This window comes from Musa acuminata, chromosome BXJ2-10, assembly GCF_036884655.1.
Source record: "Musa acuminata AAA Group cultivar baxijiao chromosome BXJ2-10, Cavendish_Baxijiao_AAA, whole genome shotgun sequence".
Lineage (NCBI taxonomy): Eukaryota > Viridiplantae > Streptophyta > Magnoliopsida > Zingiberales > Musaceae > Musa > Musa acuminata.
Genome location: NC_088347.1, coordinates 21,496,517 through 21,521,797, shown reverse-complemented (window position 1 = coordinate 21,521,797; position 25,281 = coordinate 21,496,517). Strand labels below are relative to the sequence as shown.

General features: G+C 43.4%; 4 protein-coding genes across 4 annotated transcripts; 3 read left to right on the top strand and 1 right to left on the bottom strand.

Moving 5' to 3' along the window:
- Positions 1–433: 433 nt before the first annotated feature.
- Positions 434–739, top strand: LOC104000154 (zinc finger protein 2-like). The gene has a single exon (XM_009422125.1). The coding sequence runs from the start codon at positions 434–436 to the stop codon at positions 737–739; it is 306 nt and encodes a 101-aa protein (XP_009420400.1).
- A 2,697-nt stretch (positions 740–3,436) lies between these two features.
- Positions 3,437–7,567, top strand: LOC104000149 (D-3-phosphoglycerate dehydrogenase 1, chloroplastic). Its single transcript, XM_009422121.2, has 5 exons — positions 3,437–4,057; positions 5,588–5,964; positions 6,289–6,399; positions 6,475–6,570; positions 6,653–7,567. Exons 1-5 carry the CDS (start codon positions 3,463–3,465, stop codon positions 7,322–7,324), a joined length of 1,851 nt encoding a protein of 616 aa, XP_009420396.2. The 5' UTR covers positions 3,437–3,462; the 3' UTR covers positions 7,325–7,567.
- Positions 7,568–7,861: 294 nt separating this feature from the next.
- On the top strand, positions 7,862–15,078 carry LOC104000148 (ADP-ribosylation factor 1). The gene is made up of 8 exons (XM_009422118.3): positions 7,862–8,138; positions 8,227–8,265; positions 8,378–8,440; positions 10,661–10,679; positions 12,541–12,652; positions 13,476–13,523; positions 14,006–14,136; positions 14,694–15,078. Exons 1-8 carry the CDS (start codon positions 8,036–8,038, stop codon positions 14,725–14,727), a joined length of 549 nt encoding a protein of 182 aa, XP_009420393.1. The 5' UTR covers positions 7,862–8,035; the 3' UTR covers positions 14,728–15,078.
- Positions 15,079–16,220: 1,142 nt separating this feature from the next.
- LOC135624269 (protein GLUTAMINE DUMPER 3-like) lies at positions 16,221–16,770 on the bottom strand. The gene has a single exon (XM_065127699.1). It carries the CDS (start codon positions 16,714–16,716, stop codon positions 16,285–16,287), a length of 432 nt encoding a protein of 143 aa, XP_064983771.1. The 5' UTR covers positions 16,717–16,770; the 3' UTR covers positions 16,221–16,284.
- Positions 16,771–25,281: the final 8,511 nt, after the last annotated feature.

Below are 25,281 nucleotides of genomic sequence, written 5' to 3'. Positions count from 1 at the left end.
TAAGAGCAGCATGTTCATGCATTTGTTGACCTGTGAGTGCTGGACTGACTTATAGCCTATCCATACTCCTGCCTTCATTATGTATCTAACGGATCCATACTTTCTTTCATGATTGATTAGAACATCAAACGGATCGATCTTTGTGTAGATCATCATCATCTCCTGGACTCTATCTATGCTTATTGCACATGCGGACTTGAACCGAGTCATCAGGGTCGATCATTGCTGTGGATCAAACTATCCACAACAACGAGAACTTGAGGTGGCCTAATACTACTAGTCATGGCCATGCATGGCTTACATAAAAGGTTCGTCTCCACCATCCGATGAATGTCATCATTGGCCATACTGACACGCCTTCTTCCTCCTTTTATAGCTTTCATCCTCTCTGATCTCCAGCCCTCCCCACTTCTCCCTTGTGATAAATACTTCCATGGAGTTTGAGAAGAAGAAGGACGATGGTGTGAGTCTGGAACTCGGGTTGAAGCCGTCGATGCCGGCGGAGCCAGCGCGGGTCTTCGCATGCACCTACTGTCGCCGGAGGTTCGTCAGTTCGCAGGCGTTGGGCGGCCACCAGAACGCACATAAGCTGGAGAGAAGCCTGGCGAAGCGTGGGAGTTTGGCGGCTTGGCATCGCCATGTGCTCGGTATGAGCAGCAGCTTCCAGTGCCATGAAGGTCCGAAGAGAAGAGAGATAGATGATGTCGTCGATGAGATCGACTTGTCGCTGAAGCTGTGAGAGCAACCACTCGTTCCTTAGACTACTATCAGAACTTGATCTCTTGATATAACATTCGGAAGTCATAAAATAGTACTGTCATTAGCTTAATCAGCTGCTGGTATTATATTTGATGTGTTGCAATTTGCATATTCGAAAGTAAATCATAGTTTCTGTGGTTTTCTTCTCTTAAATGATATTTTAGTGTAATTGGAAGTGTACATTAAATTAGTGTACCAGATCTACTGCAAACCAGTCGTGAAGAACAGAAAAGGAAAAGCTTCCTATATATTCAACTCAATGATCAATGAGTCAACTCTCTCTCTCTCTCGTTGTAATAAACCTCAGAAGGAATGAAGGATGAGTTAGTGCTACTCCTTTGCTCTTATTCTGGGAGACATTTCATCTTTCATCTCTAGTTTAGATCAGGAAGGTTGCCAAAGGGAAGAGACACTTGACATGCAATTCCTTTAAGTCATTCACACACACAGCAAGTTCTCTGGAGAACTACAAGAATTATTAATGCATGCTGACTTCTATGTCTACCAGATTGACCATTTCACCACAATCTTGGATGACATAGACTGGGTTTCTTCTCCATTTGATTTTACTTTACTGCCAACAAGTGGTAAGAGTGCAATGAGGCATATATTGATTGATATTTGCAATATATGTATTTGCTTCGATGAACTCAGAACACTAATTTGCATAAACCATGGATTATCCAAAAATAATGATCCAAAAAGTTGCATGCTAAAACATGAAAGTAAGTATCAATTGCTTGACCTGCTGGTTCAGTGTGTTCTTCAGGTATCCATTGGCACGGCACTCAGCAAAACCTAATCACCCTTTTCCGCTCTTTCATCATTGCACCCGAACATGGTGGTATCTGAGAACAGCACATCAACGTGGTGCTTTCTCCCCCGGTGGAAAACGCCACTACGTCTTCATGCTTCACAACTGCATCGACGACCTGTGAATGCTTCCTGCGCTGTCTCTTCCCGTAGAATCTAAGACACCATATCTAATCATGTTCGACCATTGCCTGGAAAACGACAACCCACCACAGTCTTTGGACTCGATCCACCCTTCTCTCCGGACATGCAACACCGGAGATCGTCTACGTGATCCATGCTAAGGGAGGTCCTCGCTGAGGCCCCAGGGATCCTCCAGTGACCTGGTGAAACGTGCCACGGAAGCTGGAAGACAAGTTTGGCATGGATATGATGGCTGCAAGATGAACATCAAATCATATAATTGATTGCCCGAGGAACAATGGCATCAAGAGTTCTTGACCATGAAGGAAGGTTAAGCGAGGCCAGACAAAATTGCAGTTGTCTTCGGATCAAGCATCTCCATGAACAGGCTTTTCAGATCAATTCAAGCTACGAGATTCGCTCTTCAGCTTGCAGATAAGCCGATGAAGCATCATTCATCGACTATCACGTGAGAGCAGCAGCACGTCCATCACAATCCAATGTTTGAACTTACGATCTCAACAACTTCTAGCTCGAGATTTGAATCATGCTCTTCATGAACTCAAGTTATGAACTCATCTCATGCATTTTTTACTTTTAATAGATTTACAAGGGATCAACAACTTAATCAATTGAGAGAGTCTTTTTGGATTCTCATTGTCCTAATTCAATCAATCAAGTGTCTATAATATTAAAGAACATTAAGGGGATCATGTTAACTAAGGGTGGAGAGAGTTGGAAGAGAAGACTTTTTGGTGAGGCTTCCATCTCAAAGCCTATTGAATCATTACTCCTTTGCCTACTTGATTGGCTATCAAAGATGAGGCTTGTTATGCATCATTATCAGAGAGAAAGAGTGGAAGGAGAATGCATTGTGCTTCAGTTGGGAAAGATTAACTTCAATATCATATATATATATATATATATATATATATATATATATATATATTATTCATCAATCGAATTTGGGAGGGATATGGGTAGAAATCAAGTAATAGCTGAATCGAGTCGATCAACGAGTCAAAAACCTGCAGCCAAAAAGATGAGCCAGATCGTCATCACGGGTTGGCGCAGTACGTGAGATGGCTGTCAGAGCCCCACCGCACTCCACTTGTCGTCAAAAACAGGTCAACATGTCAGCCCACTTGTCCTAAGCGACGCGGTTGCCGTGTCCAAGTATCATCTTACATGACGCAAGCACTGATCCAATGTCTCATCATCTCTAAGTCCCGTGCGACACGACCGTCGCCACACCAAACCCACCCGCTCTCACTCGTAGTACAAATCGTATCCCGATTCCTATTTTCTTTAATATGTCACGCGTCATCGCTCGCGTCATGTGATATTTATACTTTCCAGCATGTCAGTGGGCCCCACATGTGCTCGCCAGTCATCTGACGGGTTGAGGTCTGGGCCGACTCGGAGGGAATTCGACTCCGGGTTCCATGCGGGCCCCGTGTCGTTCCGCACTTGGGGTGGGGTGGTGGGGTTTGCGGCTTGCCTGTCTCTTTCCGTGGAGGGTAAAGAAGTGGGTGGGATGGGAAGTCTGAGTGGAATGGAAGGTTATTGGAAGGACGATTACAAACCTTATAATATATATATTTATTTGAAATTGGCGTATAATTAAGATGAAAAGACACAAAATTCTAAATGGTTTATCGCTTTTATTATATGGTGTTTCCTGACTTGGCCGAGACAGGTGAGCCGCATCTTCCCCAATATAAAAGGCTATCACCATTCCGCACTCAGTCCAAAGGAGAGAAGACCATGGCCTCGGTCGCGGCGAAACCCCTTCACCTCCCCGCCGCCACTACCGCTGAGATCTCCTCCCTCGCCCCCTACTCCACTGCGGCATCCGTGTCCTTCTCCTCGGCACGCTCGCAGTCCTCCTTTCTCGGCCTGCGGCTCGCCCTGCCCCTCAAGACCCCCTGTTTCCGCAAGCGGACGGAAGGGCGGGGCCTCCGGATCGAGGCGGCGGCCGCGGCACGGCCGACGGTGCTGGTGGCGGAGAAGCTTGGCGACGCTGGGTTGGAGCTGCTGCGGGGGTTCGCCAACGTGGACTGCTCCTACAACCTCGCGCCGGAGGAGCTCTGCGCCAAGATCTCGCTCTGCGACGCCCTGATCGTGCGCAGCGGGACGAAGGTGACGCGGGAGGTGTTCGAGGCTGCCAAGGGGCGGCTCAAGGTGGTGGGAAGGGCCGGGGTCGGAATCGATAATGTGGACCTGCAGGCCGCTACCGAGCACGGGTGTCTCGTTGTTAATGCGCCCACCGCCAACACCGTCGCGGCAGCGGAGCATGGGATCGCACTGCTCGCCTCCATGGCGAGGAACGTCGCCCAGGCGGATGCCTCCATGAAGGCCGGTGAGGTCCTATTTCTCTCTCCCTTTCTTCCTTGTCGTATTCGTTTGATGTGATGCTCGCGGTTTGGCTCCGATGGACAAGTGAAGAGAAGAGGATAATGAGACAGATATACATAGATCCGTCTTCTATTCTTAGACTGGTTGAATCACCCCAAGGTTTCAATCTTGCCATCACTAGCTTTACTGGGATGAATTCCCAAAGTGTTTCTGTTGACAGAGCTGGTAAATTAGGGTCGATGGTTATATACTAAGATCCTTTTCCTTTCTTCAAATGAAACGAACAGGTGGGTTAGAGCAAGAGGTGCTTTGTCGATTCAAACAGAGTTTTCTCACGAATTAATTATGCATTATCACACCTCCAAGAATCTGATTTTATCATGATAGATGGCATATTTCTTCTTGAAGCTGTGTTCCTGAGGCAGTTTATTATGCTGATGCTGCAATAATTTGAACAATTGACTTAATTGATAGAATCGTCCTTATGGTTTTATTTTTTTGAAACGTTCGAGACATGTAATTGGCCTAAAGCAATAGCTTGCTGCACTGGGGTAATCAACTCACTTCATTTACATTTAGTTGATTTCATCCTGGTGTAAACCTGCTTCTTTTTTTTTTCTGAAGAATTTGAATGCACATTGCTGTATGCTTGAGGAATTGATCTATTGATTCATATGAACATCGCCAGATCAGTTGCCTCTTTTTTGTTTTTGCTTGCTATTCTATTCAAGCATGTCAAAATATAATTCACAGAAAAAACTCTTCTTCAGATGGTAGTTTTAGGAGAATACTTTTCCCTTTCCGTTTATTGTAATCCATGTCATAATTGGTTGAGTACTTTGATATCTTGAGTTAATCTTGAGCTTTTGTGGACATTTTTATTAAATATTCTACTACTCTGACATTTGCATTGTCTTATATCTTTTTGAATTTATATCTCTGGAATCGATAGCTCTATTTAAGTATTTATGAAATATATTGAAACTTACCAAACGATTTACTCCAGCCTGCATATTACAAAAATTCTGACAAGATGAAAAAGAGTTTCTGGCCAGATGTAAGAGGGCGGAGAACCACAACATGTCAAACAAATAAGAATTGAATAGTGAAATCTAGCAGAAAAGAGAAAGACAAACATGTTCATATTTTATTCTGAAGTGGCCCATCTTTGAGTAATTCACATGTTTTGAAGTTTTAGAAAAATGAAAATATCATGAATGTCCGCCTAAGTGTTATTGTGTGTGTCAGACGCTTGTTCATGGTTTTTCTTTTACATACTTCTGCATCGTATTCAATGGTGCAGCCCATGTAGGTTTGGATAAATATTTGATGCTCATGAGGTTTTTTCTCTAATTTTGTACTATTATTAGCTCAGAGCATGTCTAGAACTTCTTCATAAGCATGTGGTATTTTCTTTTCGAATGACTTGACAATCTTATCAATTTTTTATTATGATGATCTGTTTTGGCATGTTATGATAAAACAAATCCAGAGTGCTAAGAGAGTAACAAGCTGATGAGATTGTGATATTCAGGAAAATGGCAACGCAACAAGTATGTAGGTGTCTCCCTGGTTGGAAAGACACTGGCTGTGATGGGATTTGGCAAAGTTGGTTCAGAAGTTGCTAGACGTGCGAAAGGACTAGGAATGCATGTCATCGCTCATGATCCTTATGCTCCTGCTGATAGAGCCCGTGCCATTGGTGTAGAACTTGTATCATTCGATGAAGCCATTTCTGCTGCAGATTTTATATCACTCCACATGCCACTGACTCCTAGCACTGCTAAGCTTTTCAATGATGAAACATTTGCAAAAGTGAAAAAAGGAGTTAGGATCATTAACGTTGCAAGGGGTGGAGTTATTGATGAAGATGCTTTGGTCAGAGCACTCGATGATGGAACAGTTGCTCAGGTAGTCTCTCGACACAAATATTCAAAATTGTTCTAGCTGCCAATTTTATAAAATTGTGTATGTCATCTGTCTTGTTTCATCTTGGTCTACTATTTGATCATATGACCTGATTTTTGGGCTCAGATTTAAAATCTGGGAACAAATATCTAAACATTTTATAATCAAATCTGTGAGATAGTAGACGGTTATCCAATGCTCATTTAAATCCATGATCGTTTTACTATGTTCCAATTGCTGCTTGAGAGAGGAAGTATTGTGGAACTGTTTTTCTCTTAATATCACAGCTCTTCGCTCCAATCAATTTTCTTTTATGATCTGAAACAGGCAGCACTTGATGTGTTTACTGTGGAGCCCCCACCAAAAGACAGCAAGTTGGTGATGCATGAGAAAGTAACTGTAACTCCACACCTTGGAGCTAGCACTGTGGAGGCTCAGGTATGTCTTCTCCAGAGCATTGTCTTTAGACCCTCCACGGGGCATTTACTGAAATATTTATCATAACATTATCAGGAAGGTGTAGCCATTGAAATAGCAGAGGCTGTGATCGGAGCACTGAAAGGTGAACTTGCTGCTACTGCTGTGAACGCCCCCATGGTTCCTGCTGAGGTGAGTATTTCCAAAAGATGGACACTCCGATTGAAACTCATTTCACATTCCTACTTATCATGACTGTACTCTTTAATGCCAGGTTCTCTCTGAGCTAGCCCCTTATGTTATCCTTGCGGAGAAACTAGGAAGGCTGGCTGTCCAACTAGTAGCTGGTGGAAGTGGAATCAAGGGGGTCAAGGTTGTGTATAAATCTGCTAGAGATCCCGATGACTTGGACACAAGAATTCTTCGTGCCATGATCACAAAAGGAATAATAGAGCCAATATCCAGTGTATTTGTCAACATTGTTAATGCAGATTATACCGCCAAGCAAAGAGGACTTCGCATTAGCGAGGAGAGGATTTTTCACGACGACACTCCTGAGATCCCTCTGGATTCCATCCAGGTTCAACTGTCCAATGTGGAGTCAAAATTTGCCAGTGCGTTGTCTAATGCCGGTGATATACGAGTGGAGGGGAGAGTGAAGGATGGCATCCCACATCTCACCCTTGTGGGGTCTTTCAGTGTGGATGTGAGTCTTGAAGGGAACCTGATACTCTGCAGGCAGGTTGATCAGCCTGGCATGATTGGGCATGTGGGCAGAATACTTGGAAATCAGAATGTGAACATTAACTTCATGAGTGTAGGTAGAACTGCACCAAGGAAGCATGCCATAATGGCCATCGGTGTCGATGAGGAGCCCGACAAGGAAACACTCAAGGAGATCGGTGAGATACCAGCCATCGAAGAGTTTGTGTTCCTTGGATTATAGCCTGAGTGCCTCCATTGTCACATCTTTAAGAGGCACAACAATTTCTAAGACAGTATCAGCTTCTTGGTACTGTGAAACCTTGTATCGATCTCAATAAACTAGGTCCTGTGGGAGAGAGTAGAGTATCAAGGCTTTTTGCTGTTGCAGGTGATGCTGCTGTGGTAGATCTGTTGATCTTGTTGTTGTGTTCAAAATAATTTGGACAATTGCTGTGGTGTGCAATCAGATTGCTAAGTTTGATAACCCATTCTGCAATGCTGAATCTTTTTTTCTTTATAATGATATAAATATATATATGTATATATATATGTATGTATATATGTGTATATATATATGTATATATATATATGTGTATGTATATATATATGTATATGTATGTATGTATATGTATATATATATGTATGTATATGTTTATATGTATATGTATGTATGTATATGTATATATGTATATGTATGTTTGTGTATATATATATATATATATTTATTTATGTATATATATATATATATATTTATTTATCTTTATATAAAGCGCGTCTACTTACCAGGACAGCAGGGTAACAACCACCGACCTGGGCGAGCTGTGGGAACTGAGGTCTCCTCGCTCCGATCTCTTCAACCCTTCACGATTCGTCGCAGGATTAGGGTTCCGCTGCTTGGATCTGGTCTCTTTAGGGCGGAATTCGAGCATCTCGATCTGATCGATCGATTGAGATGGGGATTCTGTTCACTCGCATGTTCTCGTCCCTCTTCGGCAATCGGGAGGCTCGGATCCTCGTGCTCGGCCTCGACAATGCCGGGAAAACCACCATCCTCTGTAACACCCCGTAAACCCTATTTGTTCTCCTTCGGTTCTCCCTCTGGTTCGGATCTGGTGGTTTGATTCGGTTCCCTTTCTTTGTCAGATCGGCTTCAGATGGGAGAAGTGGTCTCGACCATCCCAAGTTGGTGCTCCCCTCTCTCTGATGCTTAGTTTCTATTTTGGTTTTCTATGTTCGGTACGTGAGTTTGGCTGATTGATATCGATTCATTTCTTTCGTTTTTGCTCTCCTTCAGCGATCGGGTTCAATGTGGAGACCGTGCAGTACAATAATATTAAGTTTCAAGTTTGGGATCTCGGTACGTTGATTCGCCAATTGTATGAAGTATATGTAGTCTTCTACTTATGTTGTTTCGTATGTTGGAAGATCTATTCATACGCTCCTAATTATGATATTTCAGTTCGTTTTTGCTTTGCAATTTCTTCTTGGGGTCTTTTTCTCGTTGTTTTTGTTCGCTGCATATGTCAATCATTTTAACCAGCCGCAGGAACTTGAGCAACAAATGTGTCTAACCAGCTGAGTTTGAATATAAATCTACTTAATGATCCATATTTACTGCTTCACCTTCTTGTCCACAATGAAATAGAGAAGATTCGTGGTCCATGTAAAAAATTAGCATTTTTAAGGGATCTTTTCTGGGTACTGAATAGTGTTTACTAATCATAACATGTTACTTCAGTTGCCTATACGCAGCACTTTATCTTCAATGACTAGTCAGTTTTGGTGACATTTTTTCCTTGAGCATGAAATTCTTTATGTAAGCATGTTTTGATGTTGCTATGTTGGCATTTTACAAGGAAAGATTTCAAGTTGTCAACCTTAAGAAGAAGGAAATAACTACAAATAACCTTTTTATAGTAACACACTATATGTCAGAGTCCAAATTTACGGAATGCCCACAGCTTGTGGGAACTGAGTGCTTTTGGTCAATTTTGCTTAGATAATGTTGAACCAACGCAATGATGGATATGAGTAATGTATTGTTATATGACTCATGTCCCCGACCCAAATGCATGAACAGTGACATGACCACAGCCACTTTTCATAGAGACTAGAGACTAACTTGAGTAAGAAGGATTTCACATGTTTTATTTAGGATCTGAATACCAAATAGAGTCCTTCAGAACAGACTCCATACGTGGTGATATACATTAGAGGTATATAAGTTATAAAATTCAAAGCAATTATTAATGTTATCCTCAAAACATAACCAAATTGCTATTCTTACAGTGAAAGGTCTTTTTGTAGTAAGAAATGACCTAGTACCAACACAAAATCTCTAACCTCATATAAGTGATAGCCAAGGATTATCTTATTAAATCATAGCCTTGAGCCTACTTTTGGCAGGCATGGTATGGTATATCCTGCTTTGCTTAAGCATGTTGGCAGTACCAAAAAGAAGAAAAATAGGAGTAGAAAACTAATGCCTCTTCCTTGGTAAGATTCTTTTGTAGGAGGCTAGCTATCATGGCTCAGGTCTTTGCCATTGCATTTAGTAGGATCCTAGAAATGTGGGGATTAGGGATTATATATATTTTGTTAAGTTCATGGATGTCAAGGGAGAAAGGAGGGTTTAGATGCATTTCTCTATCGTCTATTGCGTTGAGAGAAATCAAGGGAGGCAAGTGATTAATTTGGTTGTCATGGGAAGCTAGGATTTAGAATTTCATTTGTTGTTGAGAACATCATGCATGCTAAAAGTTTTGACCTGAGTATATGAAAGTATGACCAATGTTTAACTGCCATTGACACATTCACAACCAATGAGTAAACCCCACCCGTGGAGGTTAGTTCTTGTGCTTTTGCTTCGAATAAGGCTTCATCTATTGGAACTTCTTTAATTGCATCTGGTCAAAAGATTATGAACCTTTGTCCATTTACCACTTGTGTTCAGGTTCTGTCTTAAATCACTTGTAGTGAACTTAATGTACTATCCTGTCTTTTTTAAAGTAACTGTATGGTATAGTAGTTGCACATCATTTTGAAGCAATGACCTAGCTAGTTAGTGTCTAGAAGTGATACAAATTCATATTTGCAATGATAAATTTTATGCTTGCCATCTACGTCATGCTACCGAATGCAATCATCCTCGTTTCACTGAGCTTAAGGCTGTGAAACTGATATGAAACTATGTTGAGATGGGGAAGTTACTCTTTTGTGAAAGCTGTTTGGTTTTTTGTGGTACAATGTTAAATATGTTGATATGAAAATATTTCTATGGAGATGTAAGTTCTCTAGTCCCTAGTATTTACAATTAGCTGTATATAATGTGATGAGATACGATGAGTATCAATGTTCAAGCATGTTATGGAAAGGTTTGATTATTCTGGACTTGTATAATCACTAATGCGGTGTAGTCTGCATGAAGGACTTTATTCACTAGCTTATAAGCAGTCTAATTATATTGAACTTTATATTTACCAGCTTTTTTTTTTTTGTAATTTCTGCTGATTTTGTTTGTTGCATCACTTGACTTAATATTCTCTGTCTGATACAAGCCCTATGTTTGCTGAAACAGGTGGGCAGACAAGCATTCGGTACTTCTCTATTTCTTAATTTATTATTGCATTATACCTTGGATTTCTTTATTCACTTACATGAATAGATTTCATGCAAGATGTTAATCTTCATGTTATAAAGGGCTAGCTTTGTTTTGGTATCTTAACTTTTAGACGATAACTTAGATTTCTTATCTATGGCATTTTGGTAGGTCAATTTAAAAAAGTTTTTAAAATATTAGACCCTTTCATTGTAAATAAGTGGAACTCCATTCCTTTTGAAAATTTCTCTCTTCTTTTGAATTTAATATGTGACATGGCATAAGAGAAGGGAAAGATCAAAATTAAAATGATATATGTATTTAAAGCTGTTATAAACCCAAAAGGGTGATGGTTATAGCCAAAGTTTCTAGACTCTGTTTATGAGAAAAACTATCTGTAATCAATAACCTAATATGCACCTCACTTGAGTAAGGTTATAAAAGAACCTAATTTTGTATTAACATTTGATGGTGCAGCAAGAATAAACTCAAATTACAGGAAACATTTAGTTGGCAATAGTGACTTCTGTATTTGCATACAACTTTCTTTTATCTACTACTGTTTTCCTATACTCCCCAATAAACATTTGCATATAGACGCATAAAAGTACGAGGCTCTTAAATATATGCTAACTGAGATGATAGAATGTGAGTGTTCTACATTTTGAGAATATACATGCCAGTACAAGTCATATGTTCAAACAGTAAACTATTAAGAAGCATATGTACAAAGTTCTTTATATTTTCTTCCATTATGATGCCTTATGAAACAACTACTATTTTTTGTATAAGGGGATGAATGGCATTAAGAACAGCTTAGTAATATATAGAAAGTCTGAGGAAATTTTCAACTTAATTAATAAGTGAACCACATAATGTTACTGACTTACTGTAATACTTGTTTGAACCATAATTTGACATTCTGGTGTAAAAGAATTGATCTATTCAAGACTTAAATGAGTGTTGAAGTTCAATCGGTTTGCTAGTTTCTGCCAGTTCTGGTTATGTTTGGCTGAGACCAATTTAAGTTTCAATTTAATTTGACTTATTTAAACCGATTCTCTCAGTTCAGCCGAAAGTAGTTTTTTTTTATTCGGTAACTGTAGAATATTAAGCTATTATTTTATATTCGCTTTTTCTGTTTCTGACTAGTATATGTTTAAATCGTTACAAGGCTTTACTTTTAAGTTTTTTGCCAATTGGGTCTGTGGGCAAGAGATTTAGTGAATCTGAACCTTTGTTTAGCAACTTAAGGATATATGAAAGTAAATAAGTAAATGTAAGAAAAGCTTTTGTACTCTATTTTGAAAACCAAAATATACGCATATTACCATAGGAATGCATGGTTGTAGAATATGTATTTTCTGGCGGTATAACTAAGATGATTTTATAAAAAAATATATAGTTATTTGTTCAACTCTTTATCTTTTTTATATTTTTTATCTGTCCAGCCTAAAACCATTGTAATATTCTTTAGAACAACATGCCTATTCTTTAATGTTTTCTATATTTTATTCTTTTGGCATTAATCTCTTTGGCTGAAACCATGAAGACTCAGTCAAAAGCAGCCATCTCCAACGACAAGGTCAAAATTGAAACCAAGACCTTTACAAAGCGTGATTCAACTATTCGTGGAGAAGGTTGAAGCAGTAATTTTAAGATGATATGGGCAGTAGATGCATGGGAAATATAGTATAGGAGAGTCATGATTATCTTAACTACTGGGATGGTTATGAAAACCTTCTACTTTACAAAGTGCAAATTTAGTTCTTTTTTTCTCCCCTTTTGTGTATCATTTTTCTTTTAATAAAAGAAATAATTTTTGAACAAACCATTTCAGCAATCTGTGTTTTCTGCAGACCATACTGGCGGTGCTACTTTCCAAACACTCAAGCAGTAATATATGTTGTTGATTCCAGTGACACAGATAGACTTGTAACTGCTAAGGATGAATTTCATGCTATCCTGGAGGTATGTTGCACAATATGTGTGCATCTATTTCTCTTATATTATGTTATTCTTAGGCATATTTGTTCTCTGTCTGAAAGTAAGATCTAGAAGTCTGCTGAAATGTTGAGTGTCACATTTTTTTTTTTGAACTTCATCCTTTTGCTGATCTTTGCACATATTGACTAACTCATTGCTTGTTGTCTGTTGGTTGTGTTCTGTATGAGCAAGTTCCCTTTTCAATTAGTAGTATGTTCCAATATCTCACAACATCGAAGATCTCAATGTTCGTTTTTTTTTTGTGCCTATGGTTATAGATTTGGGTGATTGGGTAGCTTGATGTGGATGACATCCTATCAATCTTTATCAATTTAATCCATACAACAAATTTTAAAGGATGTAGTGGAACATGGTAGAAGGATTGTCTTTTTCATGTAGGAAATGCCACCAGATAATTGTCTTCCCTGTTAATTACTTGTCCTATAACAAACATTAAACGGGGGATTAATTATGATAGTTAAAATTTGGACATAATCTTCTATCCTTGCATAGTAGGTCTGCAGGAAGCAACGGGTTTAGAAAAAAATCTTTAGGAATAAAGATATATGCTCTAACAATACTGTAAAGCAAAATGCTCTCAGTTCGGTTCAGCAGATTCCAAAATAAGTTTATGTAAATTTAAGACAGCACATTTCATCTAAATTTAGCTACTAAATTTTTTGGAGTTTTGCATTCAACGGTAATCATTAATGGAATGTATGTTTGTGATGCAAAACGTAACACATAAAGTTGTCCAGCATTTTACATAATTTCATATTAACTACTGCTATTTCTATATCTATGGCAGGAGGAGGAGCTGAAGGGTGCTGTTGTCCTCGTATTTGCAAACAAGCAGGTGAAGCTTCTAGGCCACTAAATTAGACTGTTTAAGCAAGTTCCCTTCATGTGAATTTGGCAACTATCTTAGTCATGCATATCTAAGTATGATTTACTGTTAAATCCGAAAATGTTCATTGTTGGAAGGCTGAAACTTGGCTTAACTTTTCCTGGTCTCGTAATATTTTGATTTGGCGGCTTCTGTGATTGAATGTGTTAGACACCATCAGTCTTGTCTATGCAATTGATACACACAAATTTATAAAAGATGTTAGAACTTTTTAAATTGTGAAAACTAGAATCTCTTCTCTCGAGGGATTAGAAGTTGCCAAAAGATGGCAAAAAGATATAGGATGGCATGTTTGTGAAATTATATTTGTTATGAGAATCTTAAACACGAAATATAGATAGTTGTTTAAGGATGAAAAATATTTTTGTTGCTTTATTTTAAATCATAATTTTCCTTGCTTCTTCTTCAATCTTGGTCATTTTTCCTTGCAGGATCTCCCTGGTGCACTTGATGATGCTGCAATAACCGAAGCCTTAGAACTACATAAGATAAAAAGCCGTCAGTGGGCAATTTTTAAAACCTCAGCAATTAAAGGAGAAGGGCTTTTTGAGGGGCTGGATTGGTAAGTTCAACTTATGGTTTTAAGACTCCCTCCCCGAAATTTTTAACTTGAGGACTGAATCACCACACTTTTCCTAATGTACATTGCCTATATGCAACTACAACAAAAATTGCAACACAAAGCTCGAATCTTAAGTGGTTAAAAGGCCTAGTTTTGTCCAGTACCAAGGAATTTTATGTCCAACATCATTTTGAACTTTGAGCCATATCATCCATCTTTGGCTAACTGATCATTGATCAATCTTCTGATAATTACCAAATTGTAGTAGACTGATGCAGCAGAAGTGTAGATCTTTCTTATTTTCTCATCAACCTTGCTCCTCGTTGGTCATTACTTTGCTGATCTTAGGATAATTCATTGGCCTATTCATGCTTATAGCGAGTGCTTCAGTTCGTCCTAATTGTTTGATTTAGAAGCGCACTTTGGCATAGGCCATCGGAACTTATCTCGTATGTTTGATTTTAGCATAGGATATTATTTACTCCATAAATATGGATATGATTTATTGTATAGATATAACCTTCATAGGAACCAATGTTTCATGTTGCATGTTGCAGGCTCAGTAACACGCTTAAGCCAGGTGGAAGCTAAGCTTTGGGACGAGCATAACTGGGACCCAGGTTCGGGGACACGTGAACTACAACTCGAGGAAAGGATTAAACGTGAGCTTTTTTTCTTTTCTTTCTTCTCACACATTTGATGCTATAACATGCCCAGTTTAATCTCTCGTTGTCCTGAAGTTTGATTATTCATATCTACATGTAGAGTAGTGGTTCAATGACTGGATCATGATTCTTTTAGGTTTTATTATTGTAAGCTGGAGGTGTAGGATTTTCGTAAGAGATGTGTCAACTTCTTCGTTCTTTAGTTTCCCCTTTCTTTATACACGCGAGACAAAAAGGCTAATAATACCTCTTTCTCTTCAAGGCCTTTCCTTTTTTAGCATAGCACAAAATTTGAACAACACGTGTAACCTGAGAGTGTTCGATTTACGCATCGTTGGATGGTGACCTACATAGAAGGTCGGAAATCCTCGTGATTTATTATGGTTTTGATGATATTTATCTTAGAAAAACTTCAATAGGTCTCTCATAAATTAAATTTCTCTTTAGTTTTCTATGTTTTGAACTCTGCTTCAATAATAATATCGTTTCCTTTATTTAACCTCAACTTTTTTTTTTTCCCTCGGCTGTTGAGTTCCTACTTTCCAAGCAAGCATTCCTGTGGGCCTGCCAACCTTTTTTTTTTTTTTTTTTTTTCTATTTTGTTGCTTTCTTTGGATATAAGTCCCAATTCTTTGTCTTTTTATGTTTGACCCACTCTTGGTTAAACTACCTTTTTTTAAGCTTTTAATTCATCTGACTTCTTTTCTTATCTGCTCTTCCCCCTTTTTATCCCTTTGACGGCACCCTTCCTTTTCACCACCTATCTTTAAATTTTTCATGCATTCAATGAAGAAAGTAGAGTTACTAATTAGTACTCAACAGATCACCGCAGGATTTACTTTTTATTTATAGGTAATACTATTACTTTTTTTTTTTTTTGAAAAAAAGTCAAAGAGAAAATCTCCTTTCAATGATGTGTGAACAGAGTAACTTTTGAAATCCTATTGTGATTCATTATAACAATCAAGTTTTCTCTAAAACGATATCTTTATTCAAATTAAGAATATTTATTTTTTAAAAAAGAAAATCTTTGACGGTCGGCTTTGAGATTCCCGAAAGGCATTTCTGGAGCGTTCCTGATCTTGGAGCGATTGCGCGTGGGATATATGAATCCCTTGTCGACGTGTTATCTGGTGGTTAGATAACTGCATGAGACTTTTGTTCTCACACACTGTTCATGCAAGTCTGTACCGTAAACATAAATGTCAAGAGCTCATCATCATCTCACTTCCAAAGCTTTTTGATGAGCTCAACCGTTGAAGGGAAGTGTGTCTTGTAGCTCATCAAGAAACCGAGTGCTGACACACGCGTCTTACTCTATTCTTCTACGCCTTCCTTCCCTTCTCCTCATCCTCGTACTCAGTTTTTCCCTCTTCTTGATTTTGGGTCAAACATCTCAAATTGTTACTTGTTGTGATATGAATTTATAGTTAAGACCCTTCTTTTCCTCTAAAAGTACAAGAAACAAAGAAGAACGAGACTACTACTGCGGGTTTCCGCGTTCTTCTCTGTTGCGGTCCAATTCACGTTGGATTGGGATCGCGTCACGCTTGGGTGAGCTCACCGCGGCTTCCATCTTCCTCCCACTCGCTGCGGCGTGCCAGGCGACGGGAGTGGCAAGGAAGCTGGGCTTGCAATCGCCGGCCATGACGACGACGACGCTCTTCTCGCAGAGGGGCGGAGGCTTCGCGGCGTCTCCCGAGGCCTCCCCCCCGTCAGCGTCGGCGCCGTCGGTGCTCAGGTAGTCGGAGAGCTTCCAATAGGAGCAGGCGAGGATGAGAAGGGCGAAGGCGACGAGGCCCAGCATCGCCGCCAGCCCGCCGAAGAGGTAGGTGACCGGAGAGCGCCATGCCGAGTGCGGCACGGCCGAGGCGGCGGTGTTGCTTGTGTTCGACCCGACTCCGGGCCTCGTCATCTGCCTATGTACTCACTCCTTCAAGAGAGAGAGAGAGAGAGAGGAGAGTTGAAGTTGTCCTTGGAGTGTCACCATGGCGAGGAAACGAAGGGATATTTATAACGGTGGGTTTTGTACGGAAGTAAATTATATTAAGCTTATAGCATTTTATGTCAATATTAAAGAGTTTTCAGATTTGAGCTATACAAAAAAAAAAAAAAGTAGGTTTAACATCTAAAATATTAATCTCATAGGGTTAAAAAACCCTTACTCATTTGCATAAGTTGGAAGTACTTGCGATTGGATTGTTAAGAAAAGATGCACCCAAAACATGAGTGTGTTGAAGATTCAAGATATCAATCAATGGTACCAGCCTCGTATGCAAAGCAAAGATTATGTATGATATAAAAATAAAGAAAAATACTCATTTTTCATAAGCATAATTGAATGAATGATGGATGCATTCATTCTACGAAATGGAAATGTCATGATCCCAACACACACACACACATATACTCCAAAGATTTCCCGCAAAAAGTATCTCTCCGCTTGGCGAAGAATCAATACTTGTGGATGCGGTTGCGTAGTGGGGTGCCTCCCATTAGATGAAGCATGTGTTGCTTAACCAAGGAGGAGGTCCCACTTCTACACACACTCCCCAGCCCATGAGGAGGACCGCACTAGCAAAACGAAGATGGAAGGAACACACAACTCTCGAAAGCTACATCAATATGATTCAAGGAACGGGGTGTGGTGAGTGAGGTAAACAAAGGTGGTGGGCTCTCTTCTCCTTTGTGATTTGATTGATACCAAGGGAGGAGGGAGTGCAGTCGGAATCAAGCATATTACTTACTACCTCTTCCCTGACATTATATTTGCCATGGGGGCCACCATGGAAGTCTCGAGTTTCATCTCTCTCTCCAAATGCATCGATCATCAATGCTTATGGGTTGGGTTATTGATGGCTCTTTACAAACATGATACGAGGTGATGGAAAAAAGGGAAATGAATCATTTGGCCATCCAGCTTCGGCTGCTCCATGTCGAGTGCTGCAGCAGCTCGAGATTCCCATGTTCATGAATGCCGAGCATATGATACTGTTAGCTACGTTTCCACTTCGACCATCCCATCATCACCCCCGCTCCCCCTCGGTAATCAATCGGATCTCCAGATGATGGTGGCTGGAAATCAAAAAAAGGCAACACTGCAACTCCATGTTGTTGATGACTCCATTAGTAGTGCTTCCATGGTTTCTACCGACCCTGAAGTCAGTCAACTCAACGCTTCATTCCTCTTTGAAGCTTTCACTTCTTTGTTCTTTCGTTGTTGGGATATATCAGAACACCTTTCGCGGAGGATTCATCTGCACACAAGTTGTAGGTGGGTTATGATTTTTTAAGACTAGAAATCAAAGTAAGTAATTTTGATTCGATTTGAAATCAAACAAACCGATGGACCAGTTGGATCAGAGAAACCATGAAGCCGCTTTCCCTACGTAAGCTACTTGTATCAATCAAAGGCATGACATAAAGTGGTGAGGCAAAGCAATGAACACGACACATAAAAAGAAGAAGGAAAGAGGCAGAGTGTTTGAAGTCAGCGAGGGAGTCACGGATAGAACACTAGTCGACCACTCTCATAATGCATGACCAGTCCCCCATCTTCTCTCTCTCTCTCTCTCTCTCTCACTCTCTCACGCATACATACACACGCAGACACACGCAGAAAGACGAGTGTTGCTCAGCCGTGCGGAGTATGTATTCCTTTCCTGTGGAGGACGGGGAAGACTGCTGCGATGGTGATTGGGGAGAGGTACTTGGAATCCACCATTGGTCATCGGTAAGCCGGGATGCCATCCAGCGTACATGCATCAGAATAGCCGATAATTGATGCATGCATCGAAGGAAGTGTAATTGATGCACAGCAATGATTGTTGTTCATCTCATTCTGTCTTCCCCTCTTCTTAGAGTTGGTATTGTTTCAACAATGTACAAGTTAAAAGTATTTTTTTATGCTTATTAATCGATGCTAAATTCAATTACTTACTTTGATGACAAATATAAAGAAGCTTCTTTAGTAAAAAACAAAAAATGGTACGTAAGAAGAGGCTAAAGAGAAAAAAATAGATGTCTCTTTTCGTATTTTCTAAACGACACTAATAATTGATGTACTTATACTCTACGGATCAATCTCTAGGGTGACCTTGTAAACCTAATTAAAAAAACTATTTTACGAAATAAACGAAGTCAACATTTAATTAAAAACTATTGAATCTCGGATTTTGATGATGAAACCAATTGATAGTGTTTTGAGTGATGCGAGAAGCTTCGATCAAGGAGAGACAATTAAATCAGGAAGAATCATATTGGCCCGGAGAAAAACATATCAAAAGATTGGCCATCGAGCCGAAAGATCGATCAACGTATTGACAAAAGGCTTCGGGCCATGAGTTTGAGCATCCGGTCAACTAACCGATTGGACAATAGGCCGCAAGAGAGGACAATGCATCGAAGAATCGGACGAAACGTCGATGAACCAATAACATATCGAACAACATGATTCAAGGTTTGTAATAATTGTCTAGATCGAGTATATTTTAATTGTGTAGAATTAACTACGATAGTGATCAAGGCATAAAATAGATGTTGGGCTGGAGTCAAGATCGAGACTTCGTCGAGAGTTTGAGGGTTCGTCGAAAGTCCAAGACGTTCGTCTACTTATTGATTTAGGAATATATGAATATATGATTTCAAATAGGTGTACTTATTGATTTAGGAATAATAATAATCAAACATAAGACTTCTATGTAAGTATATTAATAGTACACTATAATCTGAGAAATTAAACTGATTCATCCAACTGGTACCAAAGTATTGCTTTAATTATCTTGTTAAGATGTTTCATGAAAAATAAGAGATGCTCTAAATATTCTCTCAAAGAAATGCAAAAAAAAAATGTTTCCTAAAAATTAATCCAAATATTTTTATTTATTTTTCTTATATTTGTAAAGGTGTTAAGGGAAACTGGAGTGATATCCTAGTCGACTACCTCTACAAAGTTCTATAAGAGGACAGTCGATAGCTATCAGATTTACGTCGAGCAAACAGAAAGAGATGAGTCTTATCTTCTATGTCGCTTTTATTGGTGCAAATATTTCCCCTACCAAAAAGATTTATGACAAAAGGTAGATCTTATATGCATTAATTCAAAATTATTATTTTTTTGCTGTTGATTCACTCAATTATTCTTTTGGTATCAAAATATTCTTCTTCTAACATTTCCACTCCCCCAAAAATAAAAAATATAATAAAAATAGCACCAGAGGATAAACCATTATATTTGGTGGAATATATTGTGATGAATCTTTGTTTTCGACAACGAAGTTGGAATATTTCCTCCCACTGTCACGAGAAGCACAAGAAGAAGACACAATATATTTGGAGGTCTCATCTCAAGTGCTTTAACCATCCATGGCTGCTGCTGTTATTGACTCCATGATTCCCTGCATCCATGGAGAAGCAAGTTGAGAGATGCCAAAGACATTAGGAGTGCAGTGTAATCGTCGAGATTTGCATTACAGTGGCACAGATTTTTGTGCAAGTCATTTTATGGGTATATGATTCTGTGCACAATTAGCTCATTGGGGACTATTCTATGGTCATACACAATAGTGAACAATATGCAAATTGAATGAACTTTGCTGGCAAACATGTTCCCATCACTATCTATATATATATATGACCACCACCTTAGATCTCATCAGCTCCAACAGGAGGGCCCTATGGTTGGTGAACAACTCAAATTAGTTCTCTCCCCCATCTTATCAAACATCATTACAACATATAAATCTACTCTCTAAATGCTCTACTAGTTAAAAGAAATAAGGGATAGAATGATTTTATGGAGTAGGAACAATGGAAGCTGCAAATAATAATGACTAGAACAAAAAGGAATCATAAGCTGTAGGAATAAGAAGTGGTTGTCTCACTAATAAAATTCCAAATCCAAACAAATGATTCAAAGGCTCATGTTCTTTATCTGTCTTCATGAGCACAGCCACTATGAGATCCTTAGAAAGATGAAGTCTTTCATGGTTAATCTCTTGCAAAGCTACTGCCAATTATGTTATGATGCAGTCACATAAGCTGTAGGAATAAGAAGTGGTTGTCTCACTAATAAAATTCCAAATCCAAACAAATGATTCAAAGGCTCATGTTCTTTTTCTGTCTTCATGAGCACAGCCACTATGAGATCTTTAGAAAGATAGTCTTTCATGGTTAATCTCTTGCAAAGCTACTGCCAATTATGTTATGATACAGTCACATAAGCTATACAGTCACTTCTCATGGTTAGCACCAGGGGTTCCTTAGTCTTTCACGGTTAATCTCTTGCAAAGCTACAGCGAATTATGTTATGTCACATAAGTGGTTCCTCAATCTGGTTACTGAAACAGACACTTAACACATCTTTGATGTGATGCAATTGCATATATCATAGAAACTTTTTATCATCAAAAAAGTTTGATCAGTGGATATAATGGCCTCTGAAGGAAAAGCTATACTGATCGATCCGGCCAAACAACCTGAGTATTGTGGAACAATCATTTACCCCTGAAAAGTAAACTAGAACACTAATCTCAGAGACACCATGGGATTGGATGATTCCAAAATATGGAGAAGCTATGATTTATAGTTGTGTGTTTGTTAGTGTAAACACCTTTTTTTAGTTAGTGTAAACACCCTTTTTTTCTTAGCCGTGACCCGGGAGGCCGTCTCTGCTCGTTCGGGGGTCCGAATGGCGGGGATCTCCCTGGGGCGGTACTCGTCTCCACCGGGGTGGTCGGGTGCGGCCTCGGACTCGGGGCGATGCGGCGACTCTTCCCGGGCGGGGATCGCCGGCGCGTCCCGGACGGGAGACCTCGGCTTGATACCTGCACAATGGTCGGGTCCGCTCGACCCGACCCCTCCGACGATCAAGTTAGAGAGATGCGATGGCGGTTGTTTGGGGAATTCAGCCTTCCCTCTTCCATCTGGCTTGAGGACGTTTATAGGGGAACCCGGCATTCTCGGGTGCGCCATCCCGTCGGTCGGGGTCGTATCTCTGATGGCATCTGACATCGCTGAGGACGTTGCGTATGGGAACGAGGGATCGCAGGGTATGGGCGAGCTTCAACCGCTACCCACTTCTGTCTCGTCCTACTGTGCTGGGTCAACTGAAGGGGCTGCGGGCTCAGTGAGGCTAACGTCCGGACGCAGACCGTTGCCCTAGTTGCTCTCCCTAGGGCGCCGCGCCTGTCCACGTGCGGGGGGCGTCGCCGGGAGTGGGGTTTACCATTTTTTGCCATATCATATCCCCCCCCCCCCAAAGGAAGCCATGACTCGGCATCGGACGGTGGGGATTCGAGGCATGGCTTTTGATCGGTAAGCGGCGGTTCTTTTCGTGGGTCGCGATTGGGACTCATGTCCGGGGCGAGCAGGCCGCGCAGCGTAGGTGCTTTGGTCGGGGAGCACGTCTCGGGCGGGCTGGCCGCGCCGAGGAGGTGGTCTCGGGAAATATGCGGCCGAGGAGCACGTCTCGGGCGGGCTGGCCGCGCCGAGGAGGTGGTCTCGGGAAATATGCGGCCGAGGAGCACGTCTCGGACGGGCTGGCCGCGCCGAGGAGGTGGTCTCGGGAAACATGTGGCCGAGGAGCACGTCTCGGACGGGCTGGCCGCGCCGAGGAGGTGGTCTCGGGAAATAGGCGGCCGAGGAGCACGTCTCGGACGGGCTGGCCGCGCCGAGGAGGTGGTCTCGGGAAACATGCGGCCGAGGAGCACGTCTCGGGCGGGCTGGCCGCGCCGAGGAGGTGGTCTCGGGAAAACATGCGGCCGAGGAGCACGTCTCGGGCGGGCTGGCTGCGCCGAGGAGGTGGTCTCGGGAAAACATGCGGCCGAGGAGCACGTCTCGGACGGGCTGGCCGCGCCGAGGAGGTGGTCTCGGGAAACATGCAGCCGAGGAGCACGTCTCGGGCGGGCTGGCCGCGCCGAGGAGGTGGTCTCGGGAAAACATGCGGCCGAGGAGCACGTCTCGGACGGGCTGGCCGCGCCGAGGAGGTGGTCTCGGGAAACATGCGGCCGAGGAGCACGTCTCGGGTGGGCTGGCCGCGCCGAGGAGGTGGTCTCGGGAAACATGCGGCCGAGGAGCACGTCTCGGACGGGCTGGCCGCGCCGAGGAGGTGGTCTCGGGAAATATGCGGCCGAGGAGCACGTCTCGGGCGGGCTGGCCGCGCCGAGGAGGTGGTCTCGAGAAAACATGCGGCCGAGGAGCACGTCTCGGGCGGGCTGGCCGCGCCGAGGAGGTGGTCTCGGGAAAACATGCGGCCGAGGAGCACGTCTCGGGCGGGCTGGCCGCGCCAAGGAGGTGGTCTCGGGAAAACATGCGGCCGAGGAGCACGTCTCGGACGGGCTGGCCGCGCCGAGGAGGTGGTCTCGGGAAACATGCGGCCGAGGAGCACGTCTCGGGCGGGCTGGCCGCGCCGAGGAGGTGGTCTCGGGAAAACATGCGGCCGAGGAGCACGTCTCGGACGGGCTGGCCGCGCCGAGGAGGTGGTCTCGGGAAACATGCGGCCGAGGAGCACGTCTCGGGCGGGCTAGCCGCGCCGAGGTGGTCTCGGGAAACATGCGGCCGAGGAGCACGTCTCGGACGGGCTGGCCGCGCCGAGGAGGTGGTCTCGGGAAACATGTGGCCGAGGAGCACGTCTCGGACGGGCTGGCCGCGCCGAGGAGGTGGTCTCGGGAAATAGGCGGCCGAGGAGCATGTCTCGGATGGGCTGGCCGCGCCGAGGAGGTGGTCTCGGGAAACATGCGGCCGAGGAGCACGTCTCGGGCGGGCTGGCCGCGCCGAGGAGGTGGTCTCGGGAAACATGCGGCCGAGGAGCACGTCTCGGGCGGGCTGGCCGCGCCGAGGAGGTGGTCTCGGGAAACATGCGGCCGAGGAGCACGTCTCGGACGGGCTGGCCGCGCCGAGGAGGTGGTCTCGGGAAAAATGCGGCCGAGGGATTGGGGCTTCGGGGTTCGGTGGGCGGTGAGGGTGATAGATAACACAGTCCCGGACTTGAACGACGAGGAGCGTCGGGATTTGAAGAGGATTCGGGCAATCCTTCCCGGTTCTCAGGCCATCCGAGCTATGACCGAGGAGTGGCTAGCCGAGGCGGGTCTTAGCCTGGCTTTCGGGGGTATGTTTATAGAGGGTGTTCTCCACGTTTTATTTGTTTCCACAGTTTGTGACGGTTTTGCTTGTCTTCTTCGCAGGAATGAAGCTCCTGTCCCTCCGTGGTGGTCGCTCTTCGTCGGCTTCTTCCCCGCACCAGTCCGCTGCTTCCCCTCCGCGTTCCCCAGCCGACCCGTTGCCCGGTTCGGCGGGTGCCCCATTGGAGATCCCCGAGGGACGTCCGTCAAAGAAGGCGAGGACGACGGGCCCGGGGAAAACCAAGACGGGGACCACTCCTCCAACAATCGTGGGCGCCAAGCGGACCACTCGGGAGGAGGGGCCTTCCCGATTTGAAGGGCCTAGCCAGGGGGCGGCCGGGAAGAGGGCGAACCTGCCCACGGTGGATGATCTGTGCGGGCTACGCACGGGGGCCGACGAGCCCCTATGGGCAGCGGTGATGGGCGAGCTTCCGACAGGGGAGGCTTCCGACCCGCTGGTCGCCCGATGGAAGGGGTTGTCCCGAGGGGACCAGGTATGGGCCGGGGGAGATCCCTCGGCCGCCTTCCTTCGAGGCGTGCTCCACCCCGACCTGGCTCGGGACCTGTACACCCTGCCTTCGGAGACCATGCTCAGCAAGGCGGGGAGGTTTCTGACATTGGTAAGCATTTCGCTAACTCCGGGCATCCCTGCGACTGTGCGCCGACCCTTATTTTCTTGTGGCAGGGCCTCCATTATTCGACGGCGCTGATGGACCGAGTGCGCGACACTGGCCAGATAATCTGGGACTTCAGCGAGCGCAACTCCGAGTTGTGTCGTCAGCTAGAGGAGATTCGGACTGGGTCGGGCCCCGAGGCGGTAGCGGCTGCGGAAAAACGCGCGACCGATTCCGAGGAAGAAGTGGCGCGTTTACGAGCAGAGCTCGAGCGGTCGGGCGATTCGGTCAAGGAGCTCCAGGAGTTCCTCCGTTTGGATCGGGCCGAGCTCCGCCAGTCGAAGTCAGAGGCGCTTGGTCTCTCCAAGAGGGCGGAGAAGGCCGAGGCTGAAGCCCGCGCTGCTTCCGAGGCGTTGGCTGAGGAGGTTCGCCTCCGCCCGTCAAAGGACAAGGAGGCGATCGAAGCCTACAAGAAGTCCGAGAACTTTGAGCTCGGACTGACCCGAATGGGGCGAGTATCCTATGAGTATGGATACAGAATAGCCCTGGGTCGCTTCGGTTCGTGCCCTCCCGGCTCCGAGGTGGAAAGGGATCCGTTCGCCTCTCACCCCGTGGACCTGGAGGTGGACATGCCGGAGGACGTGCCGTTCGACGACCGCCCAAAGACTCCGGGAGAGGAGTGAGGGTCGTTTTTGTATGTCGGGGTCGAGCGTGTGAGGGTTTTGTGTATGGGTTTTGGCTTCTGTA